We start from the raw sequence: 20,555 nt of genomic DNA on the forward strand, positions 1-20,555 counted from the left end.
TTCTTTCTTTCTTTCTTTCTTTCTTTCTTTCTTTCTTTCTTTCTTTCTTTCTTTCTTTCTTTCTTTCTTTCTTTCTTTCTTTCTTTCTTTCTTTCTTTCTTTCTTTCTTTCTTTCTTTCTTTCTTTCTTTCTTTCTTTCTTTCTTTCTTTCTTTCTTTCTTTCTTTCTTTCTTTCTTTCTTTCTTTCTTTCTTTCTTTCTTTCTTTCTTTCTTTCTTTCTTTCTTTCTTTCTTTCTTTCTTTCTTTCTTTCTTTCTTTCTTTCTTTCTTTCTTTCTTTCTTTCTTTCTTTCTTTCTTTTAATAGCCCTTCTGCAGAATTGAGTTAGTTACGTTCATATTGAAAATGCAAATGAATAATCTAACAATGCACCTGGGAACTCGGGGCCGTTTCTCAGATCTTTGAAGGTGAAGTATGAATTTTCAGATAGATACATAAGACAGTTTGAATTCTGGGCCGATTTCTGCTTAGGCAGTTTCCCTCACCATGAGCTTCGAAATGAATGCAGAGGTCTATGTGATGTGGTTCATCAGACAGAGAGCTTTTTTGGTGCATGTGGAATGGCAATTTCAAGGTCCATGTGGGTGCTGGGAGCAGAGGAACTCAATTTATTCTCTACTCCCTCCTGCCTATGCAAGAATATTTCAGTTTATAGTATCTTTTCTTTCTGCAAAGGAAAAAAACCTGCATCTCTGAGGCCTAGACTGAAAACTCGCCACTGTTGTTCTTGATTAGCTGGGGATGCATTAAAAAGAAATAAACAGACCTGTAGTATTTATGAATTTTATTGTGTTTTTTATTCATTTACTATTTTACTGTATTTTTTGTTTTCCATATATAAAGTGTGCAAAGGACTGATTAATCAGAAAAATCTTTGCTTGTTTGCTTGTTTGCTTGTTTGTTGTTTTCAATATATAAAACTACTGAACAAAACCAAATCTAATTGCAGCACGTATGTCTTGAGAGAAATACTGTTTATTCCCACAGCTTGGGGATATGAGAAAAAAGCTTCAGGTTGATGTAGATCTAAGATGGACAGGTTTTTTTTTCAGAGTACGTGTATCAGTTAACATATAATGCTCCAGTTAGTACCAGTGCTCAGTAAGCTGTGATGCTTTTAGGGGGCAGCATATGCTATTCTTGGCTATCTCTGCTTAGCAGCTGCAGACAACCTTGAAAAGAATTTCAGTAATCCTTGTAAAAAATCTATCTAAACTGACAATCTGCTCTGCTTTTCTCTCCAGCAATAGCATCCTGGAGACCAGGGCCAGAGGAAGTTTAGCTGGAGCTGTGGCATCTTGAGATAGATGAGGGCAATCTGTCAACTGTCTGCCAATGAATAGAGAGAGACTTCTGATTCCCTTTTTACTCCTGGTGCCAGTTGCACTGCCCTGACCTGACACTGTACAGCCTCTGGTACCAACTGGGAGACCAGCTCACCGATCTGAGAACTTCACTCCAACTCCAAAAGTAAGATCTCAGTCTGGAAGTCCTGAAAGTTTTCTACTTGCATTCTAGGTAGTGGCTGGGAGCAGGAAATTGTTGAGTAGCCATATTATGTTTGATATCTGAGAAAAATACACTTGAAGGCAGCTGGATTTGGGAATCCCACATGTTTGGTAAAGAGGGGGACTCATTGCTTCCTTCCGAATGATGAACAGTGGGCTGTGGAATGATAAAGAGAGAGGGCTCAGCATCATTCCCAGAATAGAAGCCATTTGTCCTCAGGAGTGTTTTGGCTTATAGTTGCAGGGAGTGGAATGGGAGATTTGTCCAGGAGAACATATGGGGCTGAAAGCATGTGCAAAGTGACAAGGCTGGTGGAAGGAAAGGCTGTGGTTGTTGGAGTCATGCTGGCTTCCCTTGTTCATTCATCACTGTAATTGTCTGATAACAGTGGGCTCTAGGGACAAGCGGAGAGGCAGTGATGCCATCCCACCTGCCAAGGAGTCCATATGCTAGTGTATCCAGAGCTTGCTGCTCTTCACACACAGTGAGCCAAGACCACTTCAGTATGTCAAAATCCTTTTCCTACTGCAAGTGAGGAAGGTACTGAGTGGTATCTTCTTGGAGTGGTTCCTCCAACTGTCCATCACTTCAAGATTTTTGGAGACAATTGTCTCTTCTGTGTTTTCCAGATGAGCTCCTATTAATTTTTAGTCTGGGTGGTGGTGCATTTATTCTTGCAATTAGTACTTTTCCTGCTCTGCAGCTGGCCATATTTGAGTTGGTTCCATCCATAACTTGCCCAATAAAACTTCATGTCAACAGTAGTTCATTCTTCAAAGAAAATATATTGAAATGTCTTTGATACCTTATAGCTTATCACAGAAGAGACCAAGTTTTGCAGGTGATTTATGCGCGCTTGATGTTAAAGCATACTGCAAAAGCCTACAGTTTAACTTCCATTCACCTCCTATAAAGACACAGGCTTACATAGCTCACATCTGCAGCCCTTTGCGTCCCTTTTCCTTCTGTTTGCATCTTTCACTCCCAGTTCCTCCTCAGCAGTCTGTCTTTCAGGATACATTCTGCAGGAATGTCTTGTCTAGTTTGAAGATTGCTTCTGTAAACTGGAGTCTTGCAGTAGTTTCGCAAGGAAGTGACAATTCATGAGAGATACGGATTTGTCTGAAACTGTGACTATGATTCTCCTTTCTACACTCTGTGCTTACTTATGTTATGCTAGTGCAAATAAATGAGTAAGTATATTTAACACTATAGAGAAAAAGCTCGAAATTGGGAATTTTCTCTCTCCTCTCCCTTCCTCCATAAGTCAAATATAATTCTAATTTATCTACTTAGTAGGTTGTGAGTTTATATAAAGTAACTGTTCTAAATAATACACATCCTTTCTTCACAGTCACTAGAACACCTCCAAAAATCCAAAATTGGGATAAAAACATTCTAATCTTTCACTGCTTATTAGCTTACATAATTAAGTCTACTCTCTGCTACCAGTCTAACTGAGGAATATTTAAATGAGTTGAATAGAAAATGATGAAATAAATCCTTGAACACAGCTATTGGCAACATAAGTCTATTAATTGGCTTTATAGTCTATTAATTGGCTTTATTCTTTAATATGCAGTAGCGGATCTCTTTCTGGGAAACAAATTGGGACCCAAGATATGGAACAAAATGATGTACAGGATTTTATTTTGGAAGAAACATATTTAATATAGTTTTCATTTCTTTCTAAATTCCACATTTTCATGTAGCAGATTGGCTGCACATATACTATAAGAAATGGTAAAGCTCACTCTTGTGGCATAATAAGAGAACTGCAGAAGCAACAGCTCTTTATTCCTCAGTGATTTTTGTTTTGCACAGAAATATTAGAAGTGAGTTTTGTAAATGGATCCTTGATGTTTTCATTTTTTTTCTCAGCATTGGCGATGAATAGAACATGGTTTCTGTAATTCCTTCTTGTGGTCTAAGACACTTCACAGGATTGATGCAGTGCGCTATTAGGCTGCAGGACATGAATTGATGCTTACAGCACCACTGACCAAGGCTGCTTTACTAAAACTCACTGTTTTTTCATCAATCATGAAATTACGAATGCAGCCAATGAAGGAGTTGCGTGTAGTCAGGCTGGATGTTAGCAGAGACTCTGGAAGAAACAAATTGTAAGGAAAAAGAAGTTAGAGTTTGTGAAAACTAAAATAATCAGGTTGGTGGTACAATCTGTAGTGGAGCCTATGTCTTCTTAATTGCAGCTCAGTGCTCTGTTCCAAAGCCTGTGGCATAATTGATACTATACATGATCCAACCACCCATAAAACCAAATAGTGTGGAAAAATTCATTAGTTGCTGGAGTAGAGTAGCCAGCTTTTGGAAGAGTCAGAATATATGAAAAATAGTTTTGTTCCACTGAACAGCTTGCACGGATGAAAGAAGGTTGGTGCCTGCAGACTAGTAACACACTGGAGTAAACATGAAGATTTATCTACTTTTATGTAAAAATATTAATAATATTATATCAATGGAGGCTCAATCTTGCTTTTTTTTTTTTTTTTTTTTTTTTTTTTTTAAAGCTTCATTTTATTTAAATAACAGAGTAGATGAATCTCAGGCAATAAATGTGTTTGCAATTCTTTCTAATGTTACATGTGCTGTCATCCGTGTCTGATTTGTTAGGCTGCCTTTAGTTTACAATATTTACAGGTTATTAGTTATTACTGTATCTTTTGTTGTTGTTGTGAAGTTTGTTATAAGGATCTTCTATGCCAGAATGATAATAACATTATAGAGCCAATGTGTGGTGTCGCTTTAGTATTCTGTAATTTATGTAGAAGGAGAAAGCTCTATGATGAGGCAGAACACCGTTTGCAATTACCACTTTATATTACCTCTCTGGGAAGAATTCTGTCCTAATAAAACTCCAATTTGGATTTAAAGAGTGAACAGGCATGTGTGCATAGATTTTATGATTCCCTTTAGGCTAATTTTTCCTCCTGGTAGTGTTGGATGGATTTGAATATCATGCACTGAAGACACTAGTCCAAGATAAGCAATATAATAAATTGTGTAGTTAGGGATGTTTCTGATTGACATGCAAGGCACAGAAAAATAATGCTGCAAGTTTTCAATGAGAGATGTACAGGAGATGGTTTAAAAATTGGATCACGTAGTGTTGATTACAGTTTGCATAAGAACCCCAACAGAGTAGCTCTGTCTGTTGAATAAGGGAAGTAAATGTAGTAATCTTGGCCCATGCTACACAGATGGTTTGTGAGCCACAAATTCATGTTAGCAGACATCTGTGCAATAGGACTGCGCTAGTGAGAATAAGAATCTTCATGTTTTTTATTGTATTCAACAGTGCTATTACTTGAAGCAGAGGAAAGCATCCTACCAGCAAAAAATCCATGAGACTGCAGTTACAGTCAATTTCCAGTTTCATAAATGAAAGAGTAAATAAATAACGTCTTTAAAAAAAAAGTAAACCCTTACTGGAAAGGAAAATATATAAGAAGATTCTTGTTTTTTTTTCTGGTTAGCAGACTAGAGAACTGAGTCCATACCCAACTCTCCAGAAACAATGAATGTATTACATTAAATGAAGACATTTTTTCTTTTGAGAATGTGAGGTACAATGTTTCTGATTAGCTTTTGAGCCTTTGAATTTTACCAGGTTGTTCACATGGGGATGTTTTGTTCTTTCTTGAACTTAAAATTAACCTTAAAATTATAGGATGGTTTGGTTGGAAGGGACCTTAGGGACTAGAGGTTGGACTCGATGATCTCTAGAGGTCCCTTCCAACCCCTACAATTCTGTGATACAATTCTGTGACTATTTTGTTCAAACCCCCTGCACTAAACCTGGTTGCATGAAGCCCCATCCTGCCCAGCTTTGAACACATCCAGGGATGAGACATCCACAGCTTCTCTGGGCTACCTGTAAAGAATTTCTTCCTTGTGTCTAATATAAATCTACCTTTTTTTTTTTTTTAGTTTAAAACTGTTGCCCAGTGTCTTTTTACTGCACCCCCTGATGAAAATTTCCTCTACAGTTTCTATGCTTCCTGTAGAAACCGTTGAAATTTGAGAACAAAGCTGCCGAACACTCACCTGGTACACCTCCAATAAACACTGGCTCCCTGTGGTCAGTTGCCTTTGGGTTTAGTGGCCCTACTACATGGTTGACTTCTGAGTCTACATCCAGCTGCACCACGTTAGCATCTCTGATAACTGAAAGGAGAAGGAACAGATATCAAAAAGATTCTCAAAAGTAGCATTTGAAGTCTTTATGACAGAGAGGTGTATCTGTTTGATCTAAGCGTTCTGATTTAGTCTTTGCTTGGCTATGAGCTATGGTTACTGTCAGTGCTAGCGTGTGGGCAGATCCTGGCACAGAACAGGGTCAAAGCAAGATAAGAGAGTGGAAGCAAGGGTATTTCTGAGTGAGGTTCTTGATTGCTGGTGCCTATGTCTAGACTGTAGGGCATGCACATGCATTGGTGGGCTGCTGAATAAAACTGGTTGCCAAATCATTCCCAGTAGGGTACCTATTTGAATGCAGCGAGTTTTTCTCAGGTATCTTCTGAGAATGCAACACGGGGAGGCATCCCAAGTCAGCATTCAGACAGAAAAGTAAGGGAGTCTAAAGTACCTGAGGTTTAGATGTACTTTTTTGACTTTCAAACCCAGGAATGAAGGATTCCTATCTGACACAGGGGTAAAATCCTGACTGTAAACCTCTCTCTCTGTGTGTGAGGCAGGGGTTCCTCAGATCTGTCCTGCTGACCTCTTAAGGGCAGCATGCTCATGCTCAATACTAGCTCCTACCACTGTATTTAACTTCTAATTGGGAAAAATGGGAAAAGAAGAATATCATCAGGTTTACATCTTGGAAAAGGTTGCCAGCAATTCTATGAGATTTCCGTGTTGTTTCCTGAGCAACAAGCATTCATCTTTCTTTGTATTTGGTAGGAACTTGGTCTTGTCCTCCCAGGACACTACAGTTCCCATATCTGAGTGAGGAAAAGGACTGCCACTTTCACGCAAACTGCACCTTGACAAAGAGAAAGGGAAGACCTGAACATATTTCCAGTGCACTGGCCCATGGAGATAGATAGCTAGGGAGGGAGATTTTGGCACTGTTACCTTTCTTCAAGGTATGATCTTGCTTTACTGACCTGCAATTCGATGCCACCTGCCATCACAGAGACTCTGTTTCAGTGTCACTGAAGTTGAAAAATCCCTGATTCCATTATTCAGCTTCACAGTAACCTGGAAGAAAACAATGTACTTGTTGCTGTAAAACCCCTTCTGTTCTTCGTCTTCTTTTGTGGTAACGCATTATTCCCCACTCAGAACATGGATAGTATGTAAGTGAAAAAAAATATTTTAAATAATGCAATTATTTAGAATAAAATATCAAATTCACAATTTTTTTTTTTTTTTTTAGAGATTCTGTAGTTCTAAACGTTTCTGATTTGAGCTCAGAGTAGAGTTCAAAAAAAGATTCAAAAATAACAGCTAATTTTACTCAGTTTTTCTAGTACTGCTACTCTATAATTTCCTGTGCGTTAAATTAGTGTTTAGAGGCATCGGATGATGTTTTGGCATCTTGATAGCCACTTAATAAGAAAAACAGTCATGAAAAACCTAAGTATAAGCAGACAAGATCTGAGAAACAAACAGATAGGGGGCTTTAAGAATGACTTTTAGGTTAATTGTTCAATTTTACCAGGAAACCTCTGGCAGAACTAGAAAGTGTACCTAATTTTGAATTGTGTACCTCTGCTTTAATCATTTGGATGAATACCTTCCTGCATGGAAACACAACTGTAGTATCAGAGCAGCACTGCATCCCTTTTGCAGGGCACAAGATTCCCATGGTGGCTGTTGGATACATCATACACTGAGCCTAGCCACTCAGGGTTGGAACTAGATAAACTTTAAGGTTCCTTTCAACCCAAACCAGCCTCACTTATATATCCTTCTCTCTGGCTGGCAGTTAGATGCTGAGACAGTCAGATACTGCACTGCAATGGTTATTGAATATCCACACTGCCCAGAGACATCTCTTCTAACATACAAGAAATAAAAATCATTTTTAATACGTGGATGAAAAAAGAGTACCAAAGCATCAGTGCTCTGGTAATCAAAGATTTATTCTTGGCATCAGTAAAGTGATCTGACTTTGTCTTCAGTGTTATTTTTTTGTATGTTAAAAGAAGTATCTGGGTTGCCTAATCTGAGCAGTTAACTTGTCTAGGAGAGAAAATAAGAATCAAGTAATGGCAAAACTGTAAAACAAAAGCTGCCTATAGCAGAGCCCAACAAGGGTAGTAGAGGAATCAGTCAAAGAAGTGGAGGAAATATGACCATTATACCTGTCCATTTCTCATGTGCATATTCAGGTACTCTCCATTCACACTGTGGCCGTGCAGTAAAATTCCTGAGCTACTTCTGGGACGTATTTCAAAAACAACTTCAAATTTCAGACCTAGACTGAAGGATTCATCTGTGAGGGAGAAAGAATAACATTATTTTCGTACCGAGTTAATGGTGAGCCTGCACATTTACTCAGAGTCCCAGGGTAGAACCAATTTATTCTGTCTTCAGAAGTATTAGAACCTGTCCAATACACATAATGGAAGAGATAGCATGGTTTGCCATCAACAACCCATTTACACTTTTGTTTGATTTTGTATGAAGTACTAACAATAGTTTGCTTGAGTTTTTCATTGTTCAAAAAAAAAAAAAAAGAAAAAAAGAAAAAAGAAAAAAAAAAGATATTTTGTTAGAAAATAGGTTCTATGTGGGTTTTTGGCAGTTTCTTATTGTGCAATTTGCTAGACATTCAGCAGGCTTTATACAGTAAGTGGGAGTTCACTTGAGCTTTGATGATTCAATAGCAGAAAATCCCTTTTTCAATTTGCTGGCAGGACAGGGAGCAAATTGGAAACACCACGTCATTCTTCTTGGGGTTGCAAAATGTGACCCAAACAAAAGCCTACTTAGAACATTTCCTGGAACATAGGTGGCCTCAATGACAGAAAGGTTGCGTCTGTCACACTGTTCATTATCAGAATGTACAGAAAGTCTTTTTTTTAGAATTTTTGAATGATGTGTTATTTTGTTAAGTAAAAAATAACGAATGTTGGTGTTCTTGGTCTTAGCCAAATTGACTTCTACGTCAATAATAAACGTTACCATATTAGAATCCGTTCCCTTGTGAAATTATTCTAATTATTTTAAATATATGCATTCATACACCCATATAGATATATTCATGTAGCAACTTGTTAATTTTCATGGAGACATTCTTACCTGTCAGCATCAGTTGCCTACCACAATAATGATCTGTATCTAATAATCATTGTAGTTTGTAGCCTTGGAAATTATCACATTCTTTATCGAAATATACTGTTCTGAAATACAGTGAAAACTGTGGTTTCATCACTGAATATATTTCAGCAGTGTATTACCAAGAACGACATATCCTCCTTCTGATGAAAAGTATGTTCCGGCTTCTGATGGGCCTTCAAAGCAAGGTGTTACACTAAACGTTTGTGAAGCTGAAGTAATTGATCTTCCATTGAGCTGCAAATTGCTGAGGCAGCCACTAAAACTGTAGACTGAATTAATCTGGGGAAAGAAAGAGCGTGATTGGTAGAACCACTGGAAACAATGTGCAAGTAGAGCAAAGCAAGTATTGTACATACCACATAACCTCAACGCAAGACAGCGGTCAGTTTTTCCTGAAGAATGTAGCTATCTTGTTGGGCACATATCATCAAAGATTACCTCGAAGGAGTCTTTGATGATGCTGATTTTTTCCTTTAACACTCCTTTCTATATACTTTAATGTCAAAGATATAGAGCAGAATACTGATTTCTAGATACTGTCTCAGAGATACTGAGACAACACTAAAACTTATATCTCAGATCTCAGGGTGAAATTGCTCTCAACTAATTTTACCTCACTCATCTAAGCTTGGATGTTGCTAAGACTTCTCTCTTCCTCAGAGACCACCAGTTTTCCATGTGCTGCTGCAAGTCTACTGAAATCTAGCCCAGCTATTGCTAGGTCAGCCCTGTGGAGCTTGGCTATCATGTGAACTGAGCTGTGAGCTCCTCAACATGCTGAGGACTGGGAGCATAATTTTCTTTGAACTCATTCCTATTGGCAGCTTTTGCTCTAGCTGTACATAAATGTATGGGTGATGTAATAGCTGACTGATTTACCTGGATATTTTTCACAGCTTTTCCTGGAGCTACACCCCCAATATACAGTGGTTCAGTGACTTGCCAGGTATTAGCATTACCACTGAAAGGTTCTTCTAGTACTCGGAGACCATCAATTATCAAGCGACCAATATTTTTGCCTCTAATAAATATCACCTAGAAAGGGAGAAAAAAACAAAAAACAGGAAGATTACTTTGATATGTTGAGGGAACATAGATTACTTTGATATGTTGAGGGAACATTCTGGTACAGTGGAAGAAAGTAAGAAGTTAAGAAGAGAAGCTTGTGATTCATACTCCAGTTTTATTAACTGCCAATATTCTTTGCTGGACAACCTTCTCTCTTAACATTCATATAATGGTTAGATTGTAAAACTGCATTCTTGCCATTCTGGTGTATGAGGTGTCACAGGATCTACTGAGATCTGCTCATCTTATATTTGCACGTATGATTTGTTGCTACAGTACTATCACTATTAGTATTTTCATGGCTGTTTCCAGTTTTATGGTCTGGATTCATTCAACCAGCTTTAAAGACCTAAGCACCCAAGTTAGGAGCTTACTGACTGTAGACTCCCTCTGTAGTCAGTGGGGAGAAACAGTTATGTACAGAAGGAAATTCACCTTGCCCCTAAAATTGTCTTTTTATTTTCATTGACTACAAAGGGTGCCTAAGATGTTCCTGCCCTAGTCGCTTCAAAAAAATTTGCTGCACAAAATTATCCTAGTCTTCCTTTCCTAGCTGACTTCCTCCCCCCAACCCTACCCCAACTATTCTGCATTTCTGCACACTTCTCTTATTTCTATTCATGTGATAGTTCTGGGAGTTCCTGCATTTTTATAGCTGATTCACTTTCCTATCCCTAGTTAAAGAATTGATAAAATACATTGTGAAAGTTTAAAAAGTACTGGCAGAAGTTTCTCAACATATAGGTGTGGTTCTGAAATGTGAATGAGTTATCAGATCAGCCGTGTCTTTACTGAAGCATTATAGCATGTATCATCATATTGATTACTTTCTTTTACTTACATTGTGCCAAAGGCCATCATTGTATTTCTCTTGGCTCTTAATCCTTATCTTCTGATGACCAGCATTAAACATGAAAACGAGTCGTCCATGAGCAACAAAAAGGGTCATGAAATTGGTCTCCTTTTGGTCTGAGACGTAGAAAATCATTCCATGAGATGAGTGAGTCTTCAGACTGATAGAGAACTGAGCTCTAGAAAACAAAAATACAGTTTTAGTATTAAAACAGATTTTACTGACTGAAATCAAACTGCAGGCAGAAGATGACTGAAATTTTCGTCTCGTATAAAATATGCATCTCCTTTATGGAAGCGATGTTTCTGATAAACCTTTTGGTAGTTTCAAGGTAGAAGCTGGAGAAGAATCTTCTTTGCAAGGCAGATTTTCAAACATCAAAATTTACTGAGTGAATAAAATTGATACAGACCACTAGAAAATGACAGTATAAACATTTTTGTTCACAGCAGTGTTGGAGGACTTTAACATTTTCCCAATGGTGGCTCTGTTCATGAACATTTAATGTTACACTACACTTGCCTCTAAATTTCTTCATCCTTGTCGGTCCTCACAACATCTAAGGCAATATGGCAAGTTACGCTGACTCAGTTCAACATAGTGAGCAGCGAAGATTACTTCAATGATTAGTATTAGGTCTATTATTTAGGTCTAAAAAAAGGCAAACCTGTATTAGTGTAGTGCAGTGACAGAACGGATTAGTTCTGCTTCTCATGTTAGATGACTAGCTTAGCTGCCATTCCTTGCATTTTCTGAAGGGCCTATCCATTTGTCATTGCATGTGTGTACATTCTATGCATGCTAAAGGCCTTGCCAATATCAGCTGTTGTAAAACATCACGAGCCATTGGTTTTTTTAAATGTGCATTACAATAAAAAGTCTGTAATAACAGTTGTAACAGGAATATGTCTTGTAAGGATGAGTAGAAATGTTAGAGTTTGGGTTTTCCTTGTTCTGTCTCACATGGGCACCATCAGGACTGCCTTAAATGAAACACTGAATTAAAACCTAATGTTTTTTGTTATCTAAGTCAGAAAACAGCACTCTTCTTTTCTGAATTAGTGGTCTGGTATGGAAGCACTGCGTTGTTGAATTTATTGTCTTTCATGGAAAGTATTAAACCAAAATCCTGTGCTGGTCAAAACATACCATATGGCATACTCTGTGGGAGCCTGGGAGTTAAATATCAACTATATTTGGACTCATTACACATTATTTGTATTTCTGCTATGGCTTGAACATGGACATGGTTTTCATTGCTTTAAGTCCTATCGCATGGTGTAGATTCCCGAGCACTAAACAGCTGCTAACATCCACTTAACACATAACTATGCTTCATTTCTTGGTGAACGATCATGTTTTCCAGCTCTAATCTAATGCCATTACTTCTCACACAAAGAGACTGATGATGCACTGCTTGTACATGACTAACATCCTTTAAGTCTTCATGCAAATGGACAAAGAAACTTTATAAAAAAATATACGATACAGATGAAGGCTCTACAAAATGAATGTAACTAAAAGAGCATTGCAAAAATTTGCCTAAGATAAAATAAAAAAACCCAAAACACAGTAACAGCAAAAATACACCCCTTTATTTATTTATTTATTTTTTTCATATACATCTCTTGCCTCCTCAGTATGTATAATCTTTATTTCTGAAGTCCCATTACCTTTCACTGAAGTCCTTTGGTATGTGATCAAATTCTTGCCGACTGTTTGCTGTACCTCCAAACTGGTATGCATGTTCAGTTGCCTTGGGATTCATAGGCAAGTGGCACTGAGGGTCTCTTTGCATATTCACTTCTTGATACAGTTTCTTGAGGCCAGTTGAAGGCTGTGAGGCCTTGTCCTTGTCTCTACCCACCTTCACAGAAAGAGAACCATTAACCTGAAATTTAACTGAGGCTGGACGTTAAAAAAGAAGATTACTTACATATAAGTTAATAATATTTTTTTTGTTTGTTTGTTTGTTTGTTCATTTTCTTACAGAAATACAAGGAATGGTTCCAAGTCAGATTTTCCTTACAGAGATCTACTATAGATGCTAATTTAGAGCAGAAGGGATAAAGCCGTATATAACTATAATCCATTCTTTTACAGTTCTCCTTATAGACTCCTCCTCTGTGCTTCTGACGATATAAGCGACTGTATGAGTATAAAAGAACATGCTTGGACCAAAAGTGCTGCATGCTGGAAGAGGGATTTTTTTCTCATTTATACACGTGTGCTTGCTACACCCAGTAGAGTGAGCCAGACTGAAGTAGCTGAAGAAAGCATATTGCCCTTAGGCTGTAGAAGAGACCAAGAAGAGGTTTTCTTTGCAGGACATTTTAAAATATGTCAAAAATTTTGTTTTATAGTTCCAGTAAAAGAAAATGGTTTGAGTGTAGGCCAGATTGACCCGGTCAGGGCAGTCATTTGCAGTGATTCAATGTGTAAAGAATGGAATCCTTTCCTTTCCTACACACAAAGTATTCCTCAAGTATTACATTTTTGGATCCATAACGTTTTACAGAATTTACAGTCACAACAGAGTATGTACCAACTTTGTACCGATACTATTTGTAGCAGACCTTTTTATTACGGCTTCCTTTGGCTTTTGATGAGTTTCTTCCTTTCTTATGGAGGAGAGCAACTGGTGGGGATTCAACAGGGCATCCATAAAAAGAAGTCTGAACTTTCTCAGAGTACCGCTGGAAATCTTCTACTTCAACCTCCCGATCCAATCTATGTTTTGAAGAGAAGATGACAAAATCAGCTTTTTTTTCTTTTCTTTTTTTTTTTTTTTTCCCCCAGTGATACAATTTTTTTAATAAAAAGAATCACGGTAATTTACATTTGTATTTTAAATCATGTTTTGATGGACTTTTTTCATTCTTGGGTTGTGAATAAAAGTACAGTTATATTTCTCAGTGTTTGGGTATTGTGGTCAGCCTATACTACTTTTGTATGTTCTACCCCTGCTTTCAAAAACAGAGGGCCTGAATCTGCAAAACCAACTTCCCTTTAAAATCTTCTATATTAGAACATTTATGAAAGTGGTTAAGGTCAACAAATATGCACCATTTTCACGTGACTAAACTCCTAATTTCAGCAGTGTCTGTAAGATTCCTTAGCATCATTTTGTCTCAAAGGCCGAGATGAAAGCTACATCATATAAATGTAAATGAAAGCTATGCAAATTCCACATTGTACAAACAGCATTAGCAGGTGCAACACTGAAAACTGATTTACATCAAATTATTCCCACTTCAACAATATCACAGCCTACCAAGTCTGTGCCAACAGATTCCATAGAAAATAAGGTGAGAAACTTATTCACACATACTGTCTAGCCTCACAAAATGAGAGAGGGATTTTTATTGTCAAAATAAATCAGTTCTCTGGAGTTATAACCCAAGCTGTCAGGCAGCAATTGCCTGGTAATGTGTTTGGGAGGATGCCACACACCTAGTGAAGTATGCATTGCTTATGCAGCCAGTGAAGTTGGCTTGTTGTGTTTTGAGGGGAGAGCCACCAAAGTAGAACTTCTTGATGCTGTCGGGGCTTTTCCCTGCTCTGTCCTTCACTGGATTCTTCTTGCTTTGTTTCTTGTCATCAACACTCAGCTCATATCTGCAAAGACAAAGCATCCACTTTGTAAACTCATTTTGGAAAAGCCGAAAATGTTATTCTCAGTGTATAAACTAACAGAATAGCAGCACTTGAAGTCATGAAGAGACCTTCCTGCTTCCAGCTGTGCAATAAGCATCAGTACAATTAGCCCAACAGCAACATAGTGTCCAAAGGCAAGGGTTGTGAAGTCCAAAAAAATACAGCCCACACACTGAAGATACATAAACCAAGGGATTACTAATAAATACATGGAGCCAATGTTTGGGTAATAAAAGATCTAAGCATATACTATTGCTTCTTTTTGTCCCTATCTCTTTTTCTTCTCTTTCATAACAATACGTTGATGCTTGACCTCATACAATGTTCTTTACCTAATATCAGTTTGCAACTAACACATTCATTTCTGAAAGTATCATGAAGAGTACTACTGCCTTAACAAGGAACTGAGTATAGCTGAAACATTCAATATGGATTTTGTTTGGCAAGTTCAGAAATCAATGCACTCAGTGAAACATGACATCTCTCAGTGCTGTTCTGGGGCACCTTATTTTTTACTTGCATCTTTTTCAACCACATTTCTTAGATGTTAGAAAGCATAGGTGCGAACCTTCCTTTCAGCTAGAAAGTTGAGCATGACCTGATTGTATCTGCAGAGGCAAGATTCTTGAAGAAAGATTGTTTGTCTATTTGACCTTCTTAAGAAAATTCTAAACACAGAAAGCAACAGTAAAACCGTGCTTTCAAGTTTTCTGATAAGTGAGTACATAGATTTATTCCCCACTGCCATATCTAATCTTACATTTGCATCTCTCAGTACTAAAAGTATTTTGAATGTTCCATTCTGTATATCCCTAATGAATGCCTTTTCTGAAGATGCTTCAATTATTTCAGGGTCAATTTGGGATTGCTTTAACAAATCAGAATAATCAATCCTGATGAAGAATGAATCTCATGCTACTTTTTAATTATATTAAACTGCTTTCATACATGAGGACAAAAAAGGACTAAGCTTTTAAAACCACAATTCTTTTCTTTTAGTTTTAATTCCCAACATCTCATATTCAGGTCACAGAGCAAATTGCAGCCAGAGATTTTGGCTTTCAGTTAAAAATATTGATGAAAATCCCATCACTTTGAAAGAAAATATTATGTGATAACATGTTCTTTACATGAAATATATATATTAAAGGTAGGGATTAAAAGGTGCTGGACAGCTTTACCTTTCTGGTGTGACAGAAGTAATGATAAAGTGAGTTTTTCCATCGTTGTAATTTCTGTCTGGTGATTGAATTTTGATTCCACTTGCATTTAAAACAACAGCACCTCTGTCCATAGAGATGGATATTACATCTGACTGAAATACAGACAAAAACACCTTCATAAATAAGAGAGAAAGTTAACAGTTCTGTACATTTTCCTGTTGGAATTACTTTCTCCAGCTGAGAAGATTTCTTATCTCTATTTTTCCTGTTTTTACTGTCTCTTGCTCAAAGACAAACTGAGAACCAAAACAGGAGATTATCTCAAATTGATATTGTGGTTTTTTAAGCCTGAATTCTGGGAATTCTGTTGCTGATTATGTTTCATGTATCTGTCACAGGAGCTTTTTCTACCTAGCATGGAAGTATGATGTTTACATTTCATTTGTGCTTCTGGCACGACTGCTGTGGTACTATACAGAGCAGCTCAGCTCTTAGCAAGATTACTGCTGTCATAAGACCAATGCATTTTTTCTTTTCTTAATTCCCTCTAATCAGACATGTTCAGTCACTCAAAATTATCTTAGAGATATGATCCTTTATCTGGGTCAGGCATACGGGATCAGAATGCCACATAGCTTGAATATTATCTGTTTCATTAGCACAAGCACTGCCACCGTGCACTCAGAGGAATCATGCTGTCTCAGTCTGTCAAGTACTAAATTGCTGAACCTCTGTTTCTTAAACAGGGCACTTCGCATCTCAAAGGATTAGAGCTTTTGAGTTAAAAGCAGTGCACAGAGTCTCATTTATGCAAGCAGCATGGATAACCAACATCGTTTCAATTTAAGACAATATTCCACACTGTAAAATAGAAAAGTTCAGGAGTGGTTTTAGGTGTCGTACAGCCTTCCTTGCTGCACTGCTTATGATCTTCTGCAAGTATGGCTAAGAAGACTTTTGAGATGGCTGCAAATGTTCCATCATCTGAGCTCATGGATGCTGCTGATAGAGGTCTGAAACTGCAGAATTCTGGAATCACTCTGGTTTACTCAATATTTTAGGAGTGCAAGTCTGTATTTCTGCCCATGGCACTTCTCCAAGGGAATATTTTGAGCAATTTGGCTTCCCATTGCTGCAAGGAGCCATTCTCAGGTTCAGCTTTTCCTGGTCATGCACGGAGGTCTAAGTAGAGGGAATATAAGCAGTTTTTTGACTGGTTTCTGTAAAACTCTGCTATCCTCAGAATAACATCCTATTAATCCAAACAAACGTTTTGTCTTTGCTTGTAGGGAGTTGCCCCTGGAAGGAAGATTTCAGGCCCTTAGTATTATTTGTACTTTAGTAGCATCTACAGGTCCAAATAGGGATTGCAGTGCAGTAAGATCCAATGTGAATTTCTATTAAAATAATGTCTAGGCATTGCAGAGTTTCATTTGTGGATCAAATAAGAACTGTGAAAATGAGGACACTGAGGAATGCTTCTATACTGCAGACTGCTTTCTATGATTAAAAGATGAAGTGAGACATTCTATTATACCCATAATATTCTCCTGGAAAACAATCCAAAGGAAAAATAAAATAAACAGTAAAGAAAAATGTACTCACTCCTTCAGAATAGTAGAACAGAAGCCCATTGGGCTGCAATGTCCGGAAATTAAAGCCTCCTTCAAATTCATCACTTAAGAGGGACACTTTTTGGCTTGATGCAATGAAGCTCTCTCCATTGAAATACGCTTTGCGAGATATCTGTGTATTAAACAAAACAAATTTACATGTAAACTGCATAAAACATTCAGATGATAAAAAGCATGAGGTTATTTTTTTTCTTTTAAAGACTAAACCAGTTCAGTTCTTCTATAAAAATTCCATTTTTTTTCTTTTCTTCTGTATGTCCTAAGCTAACTTCAGAGGCTCTCCCTGGCATGTTGTGAAAATCATAAGGAAGTACAGATATTTTAGACAGTGTAAGCCAAATTGCTTTTAGTTTCCTGGGATACTTGGCCTCATCCTATGTCTGCTGACATTACAAATGAGCAAGAAGCCTAGAAGCAGACGAGGCTTAAGCCTCTATCTGAGTTGTATGGCACTGAGAACTACTCCAGCATGCTAGCGTGTTGCACTGAATGCTGGTGTGGGGAACTGATTGGACACAGCAGACTTCAGCCCTCTGAGAGAGAAGGAAAACTGGGTCTGAGACAGGACAAACTGCAGTTGCCCAAATTGCATTCCTCCTTTATAGAAGGTGAGATTGAGCAATGAATTATACTAGTGGTGATCTCCTTCATCTCCATGCATTCTCAGTGTGGCTTTAGATAGTCATGGCCATAGTATAAAGAGCACAAAAACTGTTTAGATTTACCAGTCTTGCACTGTAATGAACAAATGATGAATGATGGAAAGCATCAGAAAATAAATGACAATTTTCTCAGTGTTAAAGCTGATGCAGTTGGCCTGTGTACCACAAAGGTAGAGCTGGATTGACAAAAAGAGGTGTTTTTGTAGCTCATTAGAAGGGTGAATATCTTGCTGTTTTTTCATCCCAAACACCTGAAGTAGGACACATTTGAGAACAATTCTCCTTGTTTCTTTATTAAAAACTAATCTACCTGAGAATATTTCCATTCAGAATACAGCACAATGTATTGCAAATCCAGCCTTCATATTACAGTCTCATATATAATAACAGTGTCAAGTAAAGTGCCTGCTCCTGCAGTTCTCTGTGAAAATCGCATAGCTTGTCAGCGGTCTTAGCATGTGCACACACACACACATACACACACAAAATAAATTCGTTTTCATTTCCTTTTTTGAAGAGATACCTTCCGTTGTTTGGAGTGAAAGACAAGCTCATGAATTCATTCATTGCCAAAATTTTTGTTGTTACCTCACAAATTAAGTTACACTTACCAGTGAATCCTCTGGGCATCCATAGCTGATTCCCAAGGTTCCTGGTTCTTCCAACAAGTTGAAATCCTTCTTTTGGAACTGAAAACCCTTCATGCAGCCTTTAAAGCCATTAATTCCTGCCAGATGTGAACTAATGCTGTTGAAAAACAATGTCAAACAAGCTGCAATTACATATTCTTTGCCTTCCAGAGTATACACTTATTGCCAAGGTGTTCTAAAAAACTTGGAAGAGCTTCAGTCGTTTGCCTCACTTGTGCCCAATTCCTACATCTTTATGTAAAACTGCCTTTTAACCACATCAGTGGTTTTGAAAAGTCAAGATGCGCAGCTGTAATAAATGTTACAGGGAGAAGTGTATGAGAATTCAGAGAGAAAACACATACAGAATAACTTAAGAAGATAAAAATGGTTGCTGAAACAAAAGGACATATTTCTAAATGGGTTTGTACCCACGTATGGTAAAAATAAATTGGTTTATGCCTTCATTTATCATTTTAGAAATGTTCTGTTTTGATTTTCCTTTCTTGCTCTTACTGGCAAGCTTCATTCTTATTCTGGGAAGCAAATGGATCCATATTTCTTAACAAGAACTAATAACAGAGGTCAAGGAAGTAAGAGTAAATACTGATTGCTGGTGAATAGGTTGACATAGTTTTAAATTAGAGCACTAGGTGGGCTTCAAGAATATTTTCTATGCCAGATTTGAGGTGCATAGCACAATATTGTATCCCAGCTGCTGCTACTCACTGCTCAAAGTTTTTCTACTCCACTCCTCACCACACATCACAGCATTACAGCACAGGACAAACATCACAGAATTTATCCTCCCTATATTCAAGCTGTATGAAGAAGAAGAAATTTGCCAAAAACTGGAGAGGGTCTGTAACAGAACAGGGAATGACATGGGGCTTACTTGGTACCAGTCTAGGAGATAATCAGGGAACAAATACACTGAAGGAATGAATGTGAAATTCAGAGTTTTGACTTGGCAAACATGTAGACAGTCTTTATGCTGGGTTCTCACCTCACATGAGATGATACTGACAGTGCTGACATCTGCTTCTGAGATAGTTTTCTATGCTTTACCCATTGTAAGGTAGGCAAGGGAAACATGAAAAACCAATCAAGCTTTGGAAATATTTGCTTTTCTACACTGGCTGAAATGAACCATCAAGTGGAATAGTTCAGATGCACATGTCTGAAATAAGGTGAGAGGGGGAACATGTAGGGACATAACTTGCTGCTCAGTGAAATCAGCAGGAATGCTAAATGAACAGGAAGGCTCCAGTCGTTCTCACTGGGATTTGGATCACAGTGTGTGGATCAAAGTGTGGTGAGTCAGTCAGTCAGTTTAGCCTCTACTCTGACTGATCATGTAGAAGCTGCAAACAGGCCATTAACTTAATAACATTTTCTAGAAACAAACATAACTGAAGAAGATTGGTTTAAGACAAAGAGAAATGCCTTCTGAATTTGTTCTCACATCTCCCAGCCCTCAGAACTCCTAGCTCCACTTAAGCATTTGCTTCATGAAGTGAGTGTGAAGTGGGAGAAAAATAAAGTGTTGTTAAAATGAAGGAAAATATACTGCTTTGAAGAAAAATTAAACTTCTCCTTTAAGACTACAGCTAGTTTTGCCCTGCTCCTGTACCCGGATGTCAATCAAATGTCAACCTGCCTAAGAAAAGGAAACGTATGTATCAATGGTAGCTAGCCAGATAGTTGCACTTTTTCAGTGTTACAGTTCTAATAACAAACTATGCACCCATTGGAAATGGAAAGTTGTCACCACATTCAAATCATATCTTTTGCTGTTCAGCCTTGTCTTGAGAACAAAGGTGGGTCTGATATACGAAGCAAAGCTGCAGCTCTGTGTTAATCATTTCAATATACATTTCCAGTTTTTATAATACTTTTACCATATTTTTATAATGCCTGTTATTTTTCTCTGACACCACTTGTTCATTCAACTGCTTTTTTTGTTTGTTTTTAATTATCTTCCAGGTGCTTTGTAGAATGACCACAATACATTTGGAAAACCATAGGCATAATTCATGTGATTCATCTTGTATCCTCTACTTGC

At 37.6% G+C, this 20,555-nt stretch overlaps 1 protein-coding gene across 1 annotated transcript in view; it reads right to left on the reverse strand.

Annotated features, from left to right (window-relative positions):
• Positions 1-829: 829 nt before the first annotated feature.
• The window catches only part of LAMA4 (laminin subunit alpha 4), a 44,202-nt gene continuing 24,476 nt past the window's right edge, over positions 830-20,555 (reverse strand). Inside the window, 13 exon segments of the mRNA XM_072332193.1 lie at positions 830-3,614; positions 5,576-5,695; positions 6,643-6,736; positions 7,846-7,976; positions 8,944-9,103; positions 9,704-9,859; positions 10,734-10,923; positions 12,419-12,612; positions 13,322-13,475; positions 14,199-14,363; positions 15,584-15,717; positions 17,171-17,311; positions 18,473-18,608. Of these exon segments, the coding sequence (XP_072188294.1) occupies positions 3,469-3,614; positions 5,576-5,695; positions 6,643-6,736; positions 7,846-7,976; positions 8,944-9,103; positions 9,704-9,859; positions 10,734-10,923; positions 12,419-12,612; positions 13,322-13,475; positions 14,199-14,363; positions 15,584-15,717; positions 17,171-17,311; positions 18,473-18,608 (1,921 nt within the window). The 3' untranslated portion in view covers positions 830-3,468.

Source organism: Excalfactoria chinensis, chromosome 3, assembly GCF_039878825.1.
Source record: "Excalfactoria chinensis isolate bCotChi1 chromosome 3, bCotChi1.hap2, whole genome shotgun sequence".
Classification (NCBI taxonomy): Eukaryota; Metazoa; Chordata; class Aves; order Galliformes; family Phasianidae; genus Excalfactoria; species Excalfactoria chinensis.